The following is a 16371-nucleotide window of genomic DNA, read 5'->3' on the forward strand; positions in this document are numbered from 1 at the left end:
AAAGTTGTCTCTCTAGCTGGTTCAGTTTCTATTTTATTGCCCTTCACCAAGGTCTTCAAAGATTTAGGGGAATAATGATGAAAATTTCATAAAAGTTATAATAACATTCAAAACACTATTATGTCTTATTTTAACATGTTTTCTAGAGAACATCAGAAGACAGTGAACAGATGCTAAAAGTTTTCCTTTATGATTTTATCCTATTCTTGCCTGGGAAATCCCATGGAGAGGGGAGCCTGGCTGGCTACAGTCCTTGAGGTCACAAAGAGTCAGACATGACTTAAGTGGCTGAACACACATGTACAGTTGACTTACAATGTTGTATTAACCTCTACTTGACAAATTTCCCTTAAGAAGAACTGGGAGATATGTTGCCCAAATCCATTATATAACTTAATAGAAAAAGATTTTGCCACTATCATTATGAGTTAAAAGGTTAACTCATGCTAACTCAGGTTACCAATGCTGTAGGAACTAAAATTGAAAGAAATTAAAGTGAAGCACTTTAATACTATACCTGTTTTTTCTTTTTCACAGCCTCTCCATGCTCAAGAAACTGAACAAGAGATTTGGTAGAAGTTTTTTCTTCAGGACTTCTTGGAGGTTTTAGGACACCAGAAGCGATTAACCGGTTTCGGTTCTGTTCATATATGTAATCAGGCATCTTATGATCTTGGTGGACTTTTAGTACTGGCTTTGGGAAATAAAGAGACATGTTAATCCCTTAAAAATTAATGTGAACTGGTCTTATTCTTAACTACCTTTGGGTTCTGGTTCTGTTGGAAATTGATCACCTTCCAGGACTACTTCCTATCTAGGCCACAATCATTATAGCAGCTGCCACCAGTTTGTCCATGGCCTGCTGCATGAGTAAGACTTTTCTGCCTAGTTTCCATTAATTCTGCCTTTTAAACACCAATGAATACTTCTAAGGGTGATGTTATGACAGAAAGAGTGCATAAGCATGAAATGACATACTCACTAATTGTTCAGTACAAACCCCCTACCATTCACTGCAACAGCTACCGTGGGAAGGATCATACATTCCTCCCACCTTACCCAAAAGTCACTGTTCACTTTCTATAGCCATAACTGGTTGAAGACCATCAGAAAACCAAACAACCTGATTTTTAAATGGGCAGAGAATCTGAATAGACTTATTTCCAAAAAGGAAGTACAGATGACCCACAGGTTCATGAATAGATGCTCAGTATCATTAATTGTTAGGAAAGTGCAAATCAAAACCATAGAGAGGTATCACCTCACACCTGTCAGAATGACTGTTGTCAAAGAGACAACAAATAACAAGTGTTGCTGAGATGTAGAGAAAAGGGAAAACTGCTGGTGGGAATGTAAACTGGTGCAGCCTCTATGGAAAACAGTATGGAGAGTCTCAAAAAAATTAAAAAAAGAACTACCATATGACCCAGCAATTCCACTCCTGGGCATTTATCTGAAGAAAATTAAAATAGTAATTCAAAAATATATATGCACCCTATGTTCAACTGAGGCTTTATACAATAGCCAAGATATGGAAGCAACCTAAGAACCTATCAATACACACACACACACACACACACACCCCGTGAAGTATTACTCAGCCATTGAAAAGAATAGAATTTTGCCATTTGCAGCAACATGGATGAACTTGGAAGGTATTATGCTAAGTGAGTTAAGTCAGACAGAAAGACAAATACTGCATGGTATCACTTACATGTGGAATCCAAAAATACAACAAACTAGTGAATATAACAAAAAAGAAGCAGACTCATAGATATAGAGAACTAGTAGTTATCAATGGGGCTGAAGGAGCAACGCAGAGGTTGGGGAGTGGGAGGTATAAACTATTGGGTATAAGATAGGCTATAAGAATATATTTTACAAAATGGGAAATAGAGCCAATATTTTTTAATAACTGTAAGTGGAGTTTACACAACCTTTAAAAATTGTGTATAAAATACAAAAAAATTCCAGTTATAAGATAAATAAGTACTATGGATGTAATGTGCAAGATGATAGAGGCAATACATATGAAAGTTGTTAAAAGAGTCCTAATGGTTCTCATTATAAGAAATTTTTTTCCTTAAATTTTGTATCTATATGAATTGATAGCTGTTCACTAAACTTATCATGGTAAACATCTCATGATGTATGTAAGCCAAATCAGCATGTTGTTGATGTCTAACTTACACAGTACTTTATGTTTATTATATCTCAATAAAACTGGAAGAAAAAAAGAGAGACAACCAGATTCTATATGCCAGTTTAATCAAAGAACACTGCACTTGGTATGGAAGTATTCAGCCCCAGAAAATCAAACTCAAGACTTTAGATCTAAATACCAACATATAGGAAATATAAGAACCAGAGAAATAGGTTAGCTACCATGGTGGGGATGCAATCAACAAAACTAGACTGTGGGACTATATAGACAAATAACAAATTTTATCAATTAAAATTTTTTTCCCAGGAAAAAGTAAAAGAGTTGATGGATAACTTATAAATCAAGAGACTTAAGAGAAATATCAACCAGTTAGAAGAAAATATCAACCAGTTAGTGCATAGATCTTATTTTGATCTAAATTTTAACAAGGACTTTGCAAACAAAATTATTATAAGACAATCAGGGAAATGTGAATTTTTTTAACAGTTTAAATTATTCTAACGGCTTTCCTGAGATATAATGCTGCTAAGTCGCTTCAGTCATGTCTGACTCTGTGCGACCCAATAGACGGCAGCCCACCAGGTTCCCCGGTCCCTGGGATTCTCCAGGCAAGAACACTGGAGTGGGTTGCCATTTCCTTCTCCAATGCATGAAAGTGAAAAGTGAAAGTGAAGTCGCTCAGTCGTGTTCAACTCTTCATGACCCCATGGACTGCAGCCCACCAGGCTCCCCCGTCCCTGGGATTTTCCAGCCAAGAATACTGGAGTGGGGTGCCATTGCCTTCTCCTGAGATATAATAGACATACATTAAGCTGTACTTTGGAGAAGGAAATGGCAACCCACTCCAGTATTCATGCCTGGAAAGTTCCATGGACAGAGGAGCCTGGCAGGTTACAGCCCATGGGGTTGCAAAAAGTTGGACACAACTAAGCAAGCAACACACAAACACACACACAAACTGTACATATTTAAAGTGTCCAAACTGATATGCTGACATAATTTAAAAGTCATATTATATATATGTTCTAGTTTTTTTATTATATACATACTTATATTATATATATGTTCTAGTCTTTTCATAAGATGTTTTTGGCCAACCCAATTATATATATGAAACAGAACTCAAACATGAACCTTCTCAGTTTCCTTTACAATACTCCTCCCTAGGCAAATACTGATCTGCTTTGCATCATTATACATTAATTTGCATTTTCCAGACTTTTATGTAAATGCAATAAAATAGTATGTATCTTTTGCCCAACCATCTTTCAGCATAATTAATTATGCTGAGATTCCCCTATGTTGTTTCATCCATAATTCATTTATTTTTTAGGCTGAGTAGGGAACATCACAATTTATTCATTCATCTCTTGATGGACATTGTGGTTGTTTCCACTTTGGGGCTTCTAAAAATAAAATGTTGGAGGGGGATCAGGATGGTGGAGTAGAAGGGCATGGAGCTCACCTCCCTAAAAACACATCAAAAATCCAGCTACAGGTGGAACGAGTCTCACAGAACACCAGTTGGAAACTTGCAAAAGATCCACACAACCAAAGCTGCGAAAAAGATCTCCAGGTAAAGGGGTAGAAAGAGGAGGGGGTGGGAATGGCATGCTGAACAGAACTGGCACCCCTGGGAGGGATTCATAAAGGAGAGAAGTTCCTCAAGGTCAGACTCTCACCCCGGGAAACCCCCTGGCCTGCCGGGAGGTCCACTAGGACAGATAGAGGGCCTGGAGAAGGCTAATTGGACTTGGGAGGAGTGTGGGTGTGCTGACTTACTGTCAGGGCAGACAGAGACCACTGCTAGTCACTGCTGCATACCACACTTCCCAATTCCAAGTACACACCATACCAGGCTCACCAAGGCAAAGTGCCAAGTCTTGGACAGACACACCCTGGGAGAGGGCTCCATCTACCTGCAGAGAGATAGCCTGGAAGGCCTAGAATGTGATCCTGATCAAACCTTGGATCCCTTTGCATGCACACACAGGGCGGGGGCAGGTCTGGTCCTTGTGGACTCTGTCAGCGTGCATACTAAGTGGTGCCATAGAAATGCACAGCAACTAGGCTCTGAGTCCCTGGTAGACATGCCAGAGGCTGGAATATACAGGTTTTGCTTATTTCTGGCAGCAGGACTCTGGCCCTGCCCACTCTACACTGCAGTTTGGAGCTGGATCTGGGGAGGACAGTTCTGGGACATGTCAGCAAAGAGGCAGCCCAGGTCCCAGGTGGCAGCAAAACCACTTAGATTTCTGCAGCCACCAGCACCCTGGCCCCAGCTCCAGCCCACCTCATACTAACAGTAGATGTGGAACAAACACACAAAGAGGCATGATCATGGGCTGCTTCTGGGTGGAACCATGGCTGCCTGCACGTGCCATCCACAGGTTCACTGTGACAATATGGGCTTCACTTACTTTAACAGTCACCTCTTGTGGGGCAGGGCATCCACTTGTTGATGAAAAATTAATCAGTTGGTTAATGAAGAAATGGAAAGTTTTATTCAAGACATATTTGAGGATTATAACACAGAGAACCTCAGAAAGCTCTGAGAATTCTTCTACTTGTTAGAAGTCAAGGCACAGTTACAGAAGTGTTTTTGAGACAGAGATGTACATTAGATGTACATCAAATGACATATTATTGGCAGTTTACATGATCCAGATCCAAGTATTGTCACAGTGGGTCATGTGACCATGTATTAGATCAAGAAGGAATGTTATCATTTAAGGAGCTGTCTTGTTGATTCTGGGAGATGTTGGTTTTTATGGTTGAACAGGTATTCCTGCCTCTGAGAGAGGTCTAGTTGATGCACATTGCAGATATACAAAGCACAGTGCAAGGAGAGAGAAGGACAAAGGGCAGAGAATTTTTTATGTTTCAATTCTTCTTATTTTGCCATAAAATACAAATTTTATTTCATATATTCAAGGGCAATGGATCCTGATTAAATCCAACCTTCAGGGTTTCTACTCCAATAACTAGAGAACAGACCCCCTCGCCAACAGGGCAGTGACAGCCATGGAGAAAAGAAGAGACCTCACCCAACATCCAGCACTAGCTCTGGAGACCACAGTGTCTACTATCACAGCTACTATCAAGGGATAACAGCAAACACACTCAGGATAGATGTGGCTGGCATTCAGACCAAGCCAGCCACTACACAAAAATACAGTCTACCTAGGGACACTCCTTCAAACACCAACTAGATAACTGCTTCTCCTAAATTCACAGAGACAGAGAAAGTTTAAGTGAAATGAAAAAGCAGAGGACCCATTCTCAGTTAAAAGAACAAGAGAAATTTCATGAAAGAACAAATAACGAAACAGATTTCACCACACTATTAGACCCCAAGTTCAAAAAGAAGATAATAAAAATGCTGAAGGAATTGAGAAAGATGATTGATGGAAATGCAGATCATTGTAACAAGGAACTAGAAAGTATAAAGAAGAACCAATCAAAATTAGACAGCTCAATTGGTGAGATAAAAACCAATCTAGAAGCAATAAATAGCAGACTAAATAACAAAGAAGAGTGAATAAGTTATCTGGAAGACAGAATAATGGGAATCACCCAATCAGAATGGCAGTCAGAAAGAAAAATGAAGGGAAAAAAAGCAGCACATAAGATATATGGAGTAATATAAAGCATGCCAACCTATGCATAATGTATTCTATCAATTTGTCTATCTTGACACCAATGCTATAATGTCTTAATTATTGTAGTTTTATAGTAAGTATTGAAATCAAGAGTGTTAGATTAAAAATTTTTTCTTTTTCAATGTTGCTTTGCTTGTTCTAAGTCCTTTGCATTTCTCTATGAATGTTAGAATGTAGAATTGAATCAGCTTGTCAATTTCTACCAAAAAAGAAATGTGTGGACTGTGATTGGAATTGTGCTGGATTTATAGGTCAATTGGGGAGAATTGACATCTTAAAATTTTTTATTTTAAACCACATAGCATCATTCTTCATTTATTTAGATCTTTAATCTCTCTGTTATATTTTGTAGTAGTCATGTACAGATGTGAGCGCTGGACCATAAAGAAGGCTGAGAACTGAAGAATTGATGCTTTTGAATTGTGATGCTGGAGAAGACTCTTGAGAGTCCCTTGGACACCAAGGACATCAATCCTACAGGAAATCAACCCCAAAACTGGAAAGGATAATACCAAGAAAAGAAAACTGCAAGCCAATACTCTTGACAAACATAGATGCAGAAATCAATAAAATATTAGCAAACAGAATTCAGCAAGACCTTAAAAGGAACATACACTATGATCAAGTGGAATTTGTTCCAGGGAAGAAATGAATTTTGGGGTTCCAAAATTTGGGACTGGCATCTCTGAAGGCTTGTTCATTCAGTCTGGCAGGTGATAAAGTCTGGGACTCATTCAGATGACATCTCCTCTAGGATTCATTCAGGTGACATCACCCAATCTAAAGGCACCTGAAGTTTGTCTTGACTAGTTTCCCGATATTATTTTCTTAACAGTAACTATCATCAGATGACACTGCTCAGTTTATTTACTTAGGATCATTAGAATGCCAACTGGAATCTTGTCTGCCTTGCTTATTGCTGTTTCCCCAGAGCATGACTCAGAGACTAGACGATAGCAGTCGAATAAATATTCAACATATATGAATTTATCACACTGATAACAAATGGAGCTTACTTTAATCATCAAAGGTTCATTATACACTTTTGCCAAGTGAAGTAAATCCATCAGAGAGAAATAAGTGTAAAAGTACATGGGAAAGTCTTATTAAAAGTCATACAAAGTTCATGGGGAAAAAATAGTAGGGAGGCCCAGATACTCCCCACTACACATAGTGTGGGCACAGTGCTCTCTGGAGAAGAGAGCAGCTACAGGCAGTACCCTACCCACCTTGCAAATGGAATTTCAAGGACAAGAGCATCTGTTACTTTGTATTTTTTGTTAATCTGAACTGCAATCGGTTATATAGCTTTCTTTGTATTTAAGCTGTTAATTTTCTTATTAAATATTTGAATTAATTCCTTCAGTTCAATTCAGTCTCTCAGTCGTGTCTGACTCATTGCTACCCCATGGACTGCAGCACGCCAGGCTTCCCTGTCCATCACCAACTCCCGGAGCTTGCTCAAATTCATGTCCATAGAATCAGTGATGTCATGCAACCATCTCATCCTCTGTGGTCCCCTTCTCCTCCTGACTTCAATCTTTCCCAGCATCAGGGTCTTTTCAAATGAGTCAGTTCTTCACATCAGGTGGCCAAAGTATTGGAGTTTCAGCTTCAGCATCAGTCCTTCCAATGAATATTCAGGACTGACTTCTTTTAGGATTGACTTTAGGATTGATTAGTTTGATCTCCTTGCTGTTTAAGGGACTCTCAAGAGTTTTCTGCAACACCACAGTTCAAAAGCATCAATTCTTCAGGTCCTCAGCTTTCTTTATAGTTCAACTCTCACATCTATACATCAGATCAGATCAGATCAGATCAGTCACTCAGTCGTGTCCAACTCTTTGCGACCCCATGAATCGCAGCACGCCAGGCCTCCCTGTCCATCACCAACTCCCGGAGTTCACTCAGACTCACGTCCATCGAGTCAGTGATGCCATCTAGCCATCTCATCCTCTGTCATCCCCTTCTCCTCTTGCCCCCAATCCCTCCCAGAATCAGAGTCTTTTCCAATGAGTCAACTCTTCTCATGAGGTGGCCAAAGTACTGGAGTTTCAGCTTTAGCGTCATTCCTTCCAAAGAAATCCCAGGGCTGATCTCCTTCAGAATGGACTGGTTGGATCTCCTTGCAGTCCAAGGGACTCTCAAGAGTCTTCTCCAACACCACAGTTCAAAAGCATCAATTCTTCGGCGCTCAGCCTTCTTCACAGTCCAACTCTAGCATCCATACATGACCACAGGAAAAACCATAGCCTTGACTAGATGAACCTTTGATGGCAAAGTAATGTCTCTGCTTTTGAATATGCTATCTAGGTTGGTCATAACTTTCCTTCCAAGGAGCAAGCATCTTTTAATTTCATGGCTGCAGTCACCATCTGAAGTGGTTTTTTCCCTAGACTATAGTCCAACTCTCACATCTATACATGACTACTGGAAAAATCATAGCTTTGACTAGACAGATCTTTGTCAGCAAAGTAATGTCTCTGCTTTTTAATATGCTGTCTAGGTTGGTCATAGGTTTTCTTCCAAAGACCAAGTGTCTTTTAATTTCATGGCTGCAGTCACCATCTGAAGTGGTTTTTTTCCCTAGGTTAATCTTTTTTCATATAAAGTAACATTTAAATAAAAATAATGAAATCAGCACTATGGATCTCCAAGAATGTCTACCTTCTGTATGAATTCGTACTTAAATTTGAGAAGCAATGGAATAAGGGTTAATGTCCATTACATATATATGTATATATACAGTTAAACATATACATACATATGCATATTTTTTAAAACCTCAAAAGCTGATAGGAAAAAAGCAATCAACTTAATTTTAAAGTGAAAAATGGTTATGAACAGAATCCATGAAATAAGTAAGATGCATGCCACTGAATGAATGAAAATACACTCAATGTCCACCACATATATACTGCCTCCCACTCTTCTTTTACACTTTTCCTTCTTTCAATTCTCCAATCTCTGACTCTCTTTTCTATGATAACTGTCATTAAAACAATCGGATATTTATCCTTTCTCCATGCTCAAACAATTTTACATAAATTTTGCATAATGTTTTACATAAAATATATATTTTTACATAATTTGTTAACTTCACTAATGAGATGCAAACCACAACCACAATGTGATGTCATTTTCACCTATCAGTCTGGCAAAAATAAAGAGAAGTGATAGTGCTCACTTTGGCAGCACATATACTAAAATTGGAACGATACAGAGAAGATTAGCATGGCCCCTGTGCAAGGATGACACGCAAATTCGTGAAGCGTTCCATATTTTTAAGACAGCCTTCAGAATGGGAGAAAATAATAGCAAATGAAGCAACTGACAAACAACTAATCTCAAAAATATACAAGCAACTCCTACAGCTCAACTCCAGAAAAATAAATGACCCAATCAAAAAGTGGGCCAAAGAACTAAATAGACATTTCTCCAAAGAAGACATACAGATGGCTAACAAACACATGAAAAGATGCTCAACATCACTCATTATCAGAGAAATGCAAATCAAAACCACTATGAGGTACCATTTCACACCAGTCAGAATGGCTGCGATCCAAAAGTCTACAAATAATAAATGCTGGAGAGGGTGTGGAGAAAAGGGAACCCTCTTACACTGTTGGTGGGAATGCAAACTAGTACAGCCACTATGGAGAACAGTGTGGAGATTCCTTAAAAAACTGGAAATAGAACTGCCTTATGATCCAGCAATCCCACTGCTAGGCATACACACTGAGGAAACCAGAAGGGAAAGAGACACGTGTACCCCAATGTTCATCACAGCACTGTTTATAATAGCCAGGATATGGAAGCAACCTAGATGCCCATCAGCAGATGAATGGATAAGAAGGCTGTGGTACATATACACAATGGAGTATTACTCAGCCATTAAAAAGAATACATTTGAATCAGTTCTAATGAGGTGGATGAAACTGGAGCCTATTATACAGAGTGAAGTAAGCCAGAAGGAAAAACACCAATACAGTATACTAACACATATATATGGAATTTAGAAAGATGGTAACAATAACCCTGTGAACGAGACAGCAAAAGAGACAGTGATGTATGGAACAGTCTTATGGACTCTGTGGGAGAGGGAGAGGGTGGGAAGATTTGGGAGAATGACATTGAAACATGTAAAATATCATGTATGAAACGAGATGCCAGTCCAGGTTCGATGCACGATACTGGACGCTTGGGGCTAGTGCACTGGGACGACCCAGAGGGATGGTATGGGGAGGGAGGAGGGAGGAGGGTTCAGGATGGGGAACACATGTATACCTGTGGTGGATTCATTTTGATATTTGGCAAAACTAATACAATTATGTAAAGTTTAAAAATTAAATAAAATTAAAAATAAAACAAAACAAAAACAAAAACAACAACAACAAAAAAAGAGAAGTGATAGCCTCAGTTTTGACAAAGATGTGGATTCTTAAAATTATTTTTTAGACATGCACAAAATTTTTCAGGACACTAGGCATTTGTTTGAAAATAATAAAATTATACAATTTTACATATTACTCTTACTGAAGTTTCTAGTATGAAATGGTACCCAAGTACCTAAAATAGCCTTACAACCTACATGATTAAGTATCCATATTGCACATAATGCTAGAGAGGATTTATGTGCTTGAGAACTTTTTCATCACAGCATCCCACCACCTCAAACAGTACTTTTAGAACTCAACGTTTTTTAAAATAAATAATTATGTTTACATGCTCTTAAACAAGTCTTAACTTTCAAGTTTTCATTCCTTCTGTGTTAATTAAGAGTCTAGAAATTATTACCATCCCCCAAAGCAACTCTGCAACTTCCTCTGCAGCCAAAAGTGGCTAAAATGCTGGTTTTCAACCTTACCAAAGGCTCCAGTTTTTTTGGCTGCTGTCGTTTTCTTGTCCTCTCCTGAGCTTTTGTAGTGTGTTCAAATGTCAGGACTTGTGTATCACCTTGATTTTCTGTGGGTGTTACAAAACTCAGTCTTCCCTTTGCTCTTATACTATTTAGTCTTGCAAGCATGGGGTTTTCTGATAGCTCTCCAATACTTTTCAGGTCCAACTCATTCTCTGAGAGACGAGAAGCCATCTTCCTCCCTGGAAAGGTCAGGGTCAAGAAAAGAAAAATGAAAAGTAAAGCGAAAGAATTGGGGAAGTAGGGTTAAGCAGAGGTGTTTTAAGAACCAAGCAGAGCTGCATTTGCTTATCCCCAAAGAAAACCTATCAAAGTTACCCCATTCTTCCCAAACTAAGTACTTGAATTAGAGTAATGAAAACTATGCCTGGCCTTCTAGAAGACCCACAACTTGGGTGGGACCCAGGAACTTGCATTTCTAATAACTTCTTAGGTGATGCTGTTGCTGCCTCTGATTTGGGGACCACATACCAGCATGCATGCTAAGTTGCTTCAGTCATGTCCAACTCTGCAACCCTATGGACTGTAGCCCTCCAGGCTCCTCTGTCTATGGGATTCTCCAGGCAAGAATACTGGAGTGGGTTCCCATGTCCTCCTCCAGAGGATCTTCCCGACCCAAGGATCAAACCCATATCTTTTATATCTCTCCTGCATTAGCTGGCAGGTTCTTTACCACTAGTGCCAGCTGGGAAGCCCACTAGTCCAGATTTGGAAGGATGAATGGAAATGAAATCATATTGAGATCCTTTCTCACACATGAGTGTGCAAAATATTTCTGAGGGTGGCAGTGGTGTTCAAAAGAAAGGTAATTCTAACACAGGCAATCTGAGATATCTAGCCTAGATACTTATAGATAAACCAAATAAAGGGGAAAAAATTTGATGGCTAACTCATAAAATAGTGCTTTGGAGCATTTTATGAGGATAAGAATCATTTGAAAAGCTTGTGAAAAAGCAGATTCTAATTCATAAACTTTGAGTAGCAAGGCCCCAGAATACTAGAACTATCAGCCTTTTGTAATGGTCTTGTACTTTCACCAGCACTCACACTCCAGTCCCATCACATGGATGGAAATACTTTTCTTAAAAACAGTATTATCACACACAAGGTCTTAAACCAGGTGTCACCAGATCCAGGTTTTAGTCTAGATCAGCACTGGCCAATCAAAATATAATGCAAATCTCCTATGTAACTAAAAAATTTTAAGTAACCACATTTAAAAACAAAAACGAACATATAAATAATTTTTTAACTTTTTATTTTGTATTAGGGTATAGCCAATTAACAATGTTGTGATAGTTTCAGGGCTCAGCCATACATATACATGTATTCATTCTTACCCAAACTCCTCTCCCATCCAGGCTGCCACGTAACATTGAGCAGAGTTCCCTGTGTTATACAGTAGGTCCTTGGTTGTTATCCATGTTAAATATAGCAGTGTGTATATGTCTTCATCCCAGCTTCTCCCTCACTACCCCTTTCCCCCATGCTTCCCCCTAGCAAACATAGGGTTCCTTCTCTAAGTCAGCGAGTCTAAAAATAAATTAATTTTGATAATGTTTTTTATTTAACATAACTAAAATATTATCATTTCAACATATAATCAGTATAAAATTTGTTAATGTGATAGTTTTTTGTTACTACATTGTGGAATTATTTCACCTTCAGGACACATTTTCAATCAGAAGAGCCCCCCTCCCGGTGTAGCTAGTGGCTACCATATTGAAACAGGTCCAGATCTGACCACCCAGTGAGAGATTTTGGACAAGTCTCCCTGGTATCTCTATTCCTCAGCTTCCAGCCCTGTAAACTGGTAGGTAGGTAGTATGCTATGCTATGCTATGCTAAGTCGCTTCAGTCGTCTCCGACTCTGTGCGACCCCATCGACGGCAGCCCACCAGGCTCCGCCGTCCCTGGGATTCTCCAGGCAAGAATACTGGAGTGGGTTGCCATTTCCTTCTCCAATGCATGAAAGAGAAAAAAAGTGAAGTCGCTCAGTGTGTCCGACTCTCAGGGACCCCATGGACTGCAGCCTACCAGGCTCCTCCGTCCATTGGATTTTCCAGGCAAGAGTACTGGAGTGGGGTAGGTATCATTAAAATGCGACTTCCTCTGCCTCTCTGAGCCTTTCCTTCTATACTCCAAAGATCATGCTCAGTCTTTTGCCTAGAAGTCGTAGTTCAGCCCCACAGCTCGATTCCTCAGGACTCACCAAGTCAGACTAGAGAAGCAGCCGCCTCAAAGGGTCTATTGAGACAGAGCAAAGACAGATCCTGGAGTAGAAAGTTGTCTCTTAAGCCTAGACTGTTTCCCGTTGCCTAGCAGCCACCGGACCTCCACTGATGCTTACTGCGCCTGTGCGCGATCTGTCGCCACTGGCAACCCCTCAGCCAACTGCTGCTCAGATTCGGAGTCCAGGACTGTGCTGGGCTGTCGAGCCAATTACTGTCTCGGAATGTTTTCTTCGTCGCTGTTTGGTGGAGAGCCAGCACTAGACCTGCCGGCTCCTGAGGGCTTGGCTGGAAGGAGGTGCAGCCAAAGGAGGTGTTACGTCTATTTGTTCCTTCGCATGTCAGCGGCTCACGCTCATTACCCCTCCCTCCTCCAGTAGTGTTTTCTGTTCCTCTTCAAGAGGCTTGGGACTGCCTGACATTCGCTTTAATCCAGCTTTGTCTGGTTAGAAGAATCAAGTGCTTTTGTAGACAGTTTAGGCCCCGATCTCCGAGAGAGCGACCGTCCTGCATCTCCGCCCCTCCCACTGACCTCCTCCCAAGAGTGTCCTAAAACACTAAGAATGCGGGCTCTTCCCCTCAAACTCCACCCTGTCCTTTTTACTTATGTTCTTGACTACCTGAAAGGTAATTTAGTGCCCTTAGTGTCAGGCATAGCAAGCTTATATTACTTGGTCTCTGTGCTATATTCACCAAAACAGACCCTGGATCTTGCATGGTATTTGCGTGCGTGCTAAGTCATTTCAGTCGTGCCTGACTCTTTGAGACTTCATGAATTGTAGCCCTCCAGGCTCCTCTGTCCATGGGATTTTCCAGGCAAGAATCCTGGAGTGGGTTGCCGTGCGCTCCTCCAGGGGATCCTCCCTTCCCAGGGATTGAACCTGTATCTCTTATGTCTCTCCTACATTAGCAGGCGGGTTTTCTACCACTAGCGGCACCTAGGAAGCCCCTATGGCTTTTAGACCCACCTATTAAGGTGGTGCAGTGGTAAAGAATCCACTTGCCAATGGAGAAGATTCAAAGTGGAGGGTTGGATCCCTAGATGGGGAAGATCCCCTAGAGGAGGAAATGGTAACTTGGGGCAGTATTCTTGCCTGGGAAATCCAATAGACAGAGGAACCAGACGGATTCCAGTTCATGCGGTCGCAAAAGAGTTAGACAGGACTGAGGGATTAAACACACAACAAATGACACTTCTCCAAATGACTGCTGGCAATGGTATATGGAAGCAATCCCACGGATGCCCCATGCAGTTACTTACTTTAGATGCTTTATCCCAGTTAGTGATCAGGGGAAGCAGTCCTTTCACCTGTCTAGGGTAAATATTCCACCAGATGACAGAGTCTTGGTTTTCAGCCTCCCCTCCAAAATAACATAATCACCTCTGAAAGTCATTGTTTTACTTTTTCCTTTTTGGTCCTTTTTGTTTTAACCTTGATATGTGTTTCTTGCCTTGAATGCAAAGCTGTATATGAAGTGCTTGACATATTAAACTCACAACCTGCAGTTTATCAATCTTAAGATACTCAGGTATGTATTTTACATGCCTACAAAGTAGAGAGACATGTAACATTAGAGCTGGAAAGAATATAACAGATCACTCAATCCAACTGCTTTCCCCATTTCATTAAAAAGAGAGCTGAGACCCAGAGAGAAAGCAAGTAATTTACTCCAGGTCAGGCACCTAGCCCTGGTAGAGATAAAACTAGAATACAAATCTCCTAATTCTTAATCAGGACTAGGAAACAGCAATAGAGGAACTTCAGTTTAGAAACAATTAAAAAACTGAAATGTAAACATCATAAGGTACACACAGGTAATCAGTCAGAGAGAATAAAATACAAACTAGTAGTGAAAAAAATTCAAACCAACCCAATATACATCAAAGCATATTATAATAATATGTAATGTGAGACACATCTCCCCAAATAGATTACATTTTGGATGTGCAATGAATATTTTTATCTGTTCCTTTCAAAGTTTATGCAGTGGGAGACAAAAATCTATTGCTCCTCAGGTCAAGAATCCCTTTGTTAGTAGATGAAGGTGTCTATATTCTAATGTTAGCTTATGAAGCTAAGGATTTCATTCCTAGAGCCAAGAATGGTGAGGATAGGAGACATGGACACATAGTTTTATGAAGGTATTGCTATATTGAACACTACTCATCAAGTCTCTCACAATTTATTTTTTTTTAATGTGGCAAGATGTCATCTTCATTATCAAACACATACATACCCAGTCGCTTCAGTCATGTCCGACTCTTTGCCATCCCATGGACCATAGCCCGCCGGGCTCCTATGTCCATGGGACTTTCCTGACAAGAATGGAGTGGATTGCTATTCAGTTCTATTGAGTACTTAATGTATCAACACAAATAGGAGCTTTGTTTATTGCATGTTAATTGTTTCATAGTTTCTGCAATAGTAATGATTGTTCTTATTTATTGAGTGCTTCTTATGTGCCAGGTAGGAGAAGGTGATGGCACCCCACTCCAGTACTCTTGCCTGGAAAATCCCATGGACGGGGGAGCCTGGTAGGCTGCAGTCCATGGGGTTGCGAAGAGTCAGACATGACTGAGCGACTTCACTTTCACTTTTCCCTTTCATGCATTGGAGAAGGAAATGGCAACCCACCCCAGTGTTCTTGCCTGGAGAATCCCAGGGACGGGGGAGCCTGGTGGGCTGCAGTCTATGGGGTCGCACAGAGTCGGACATGACTGAAGCGACTTAGCAGCAGCAGCAGCAGATGTGCCAGGTACTATGCTATATATTTTTCATTTATGTTCTCAAAGACATCCAACAAATCTGAAATTCCCATCTAATAGCTAAAGAACTTGGAGAAGGAAATGGCAACCCACTCCTGTGTTCTTGCCTGGAGAATCCAGGGATGGAGGAGCCTGGTGGGCTGCCATCTATAGGGTCGCACAGAGTCGGACACAACTGAAGTGACTTAGCAGCAGCTACAGAAAGATTTACAAGAATAGATTAGGAAAGCAGTAATATTAAGTGGAAAATGGTTAAAATTTATTGAACACTAAGTTAAGTTTTATATGCTGGACCTTTGTGAAATGTTTTCTACTATTATACTGTTCATTGCAACAGCTCATATTGTTTTAGAGGTATTATTGTACCTGCTGCTGCTGCTAAGTCGCTTCAGTCATGTCGGACTCTGTGCGACCCCATAGATGGCAGCCCACCAGGCTCCCCCATCCTTGGGATTCTCCAGGCAAGAACACTGGAGTGGGTATTATTGTACCTACTCCACCAAAAAGGAAATTGAGGCTTAAAGGGGTTGATTTACCCAAGATGACTCCAGAAGTGATAATGGTAGAGCTAAGATACACATTCAGATTCATGAAATTTAAGTTAAAGTTCCAAAATATTAGTCCTGGAA

General features: G+C 40.3%; 1 protein-coding gene and 1 non-coding gene across 2 annotated transcripts in view; one reads left to right on the plus strand and one right to left on the minus strand.

Moving 5' to 3' along the window:
• The window catches only part of DNAH6 (dynein axonemal heavy chain 6), a 282338-nt gene extending 268797 nt beyond the window's left edge, over positions 1-13541 (minus strand). Inside the window, exons 1-3 of the mRNA XM_024999429.2 lie at positions 12957-13541; positions 10694-10926; positions 518-694 (exon numbers count right to left, since the gene is read on the minus strand). Coding sequence (XP_024855197.1) covers positions 518-694; positions 10694-10918 — 402 coding nt within the window. The 5' untranslated portion in view covers positions 10919-10926; positions 12957-13541. The remainder of the gene's footprint in view (positions 1-517; positions 695-10693; positions 10927-12956) is intronic.
• LOC112448955 (U6 spliceosomal RNA) lies at positions 9006-9112 on the plus strand. Its single transcript, XR_003037404.1, has one exon. It is a non-coding gene; the product is annotated as a U6 spliceosomal RNA (small nuclear RNA).
• Positions 13542-16371: the final 2830 nt, after the last annotated feature.

This window comes from Bos taurus, chromosome 11 (genome assembly GCF_002263795.3).
Source record: "Bos taurus isolate L1 Dominette 01449 registration number 42190680 breed Hereford chromosome 11, ARS-UCD2.0, whole genome shotgun sequence".
Classification (NCBI taxonomy): domain Eukaryota; kingdom Metazoa; phylum Chordata; class Mammalia; order Artiodactyla; family Bovidae; genus Bos; species Bos taurus.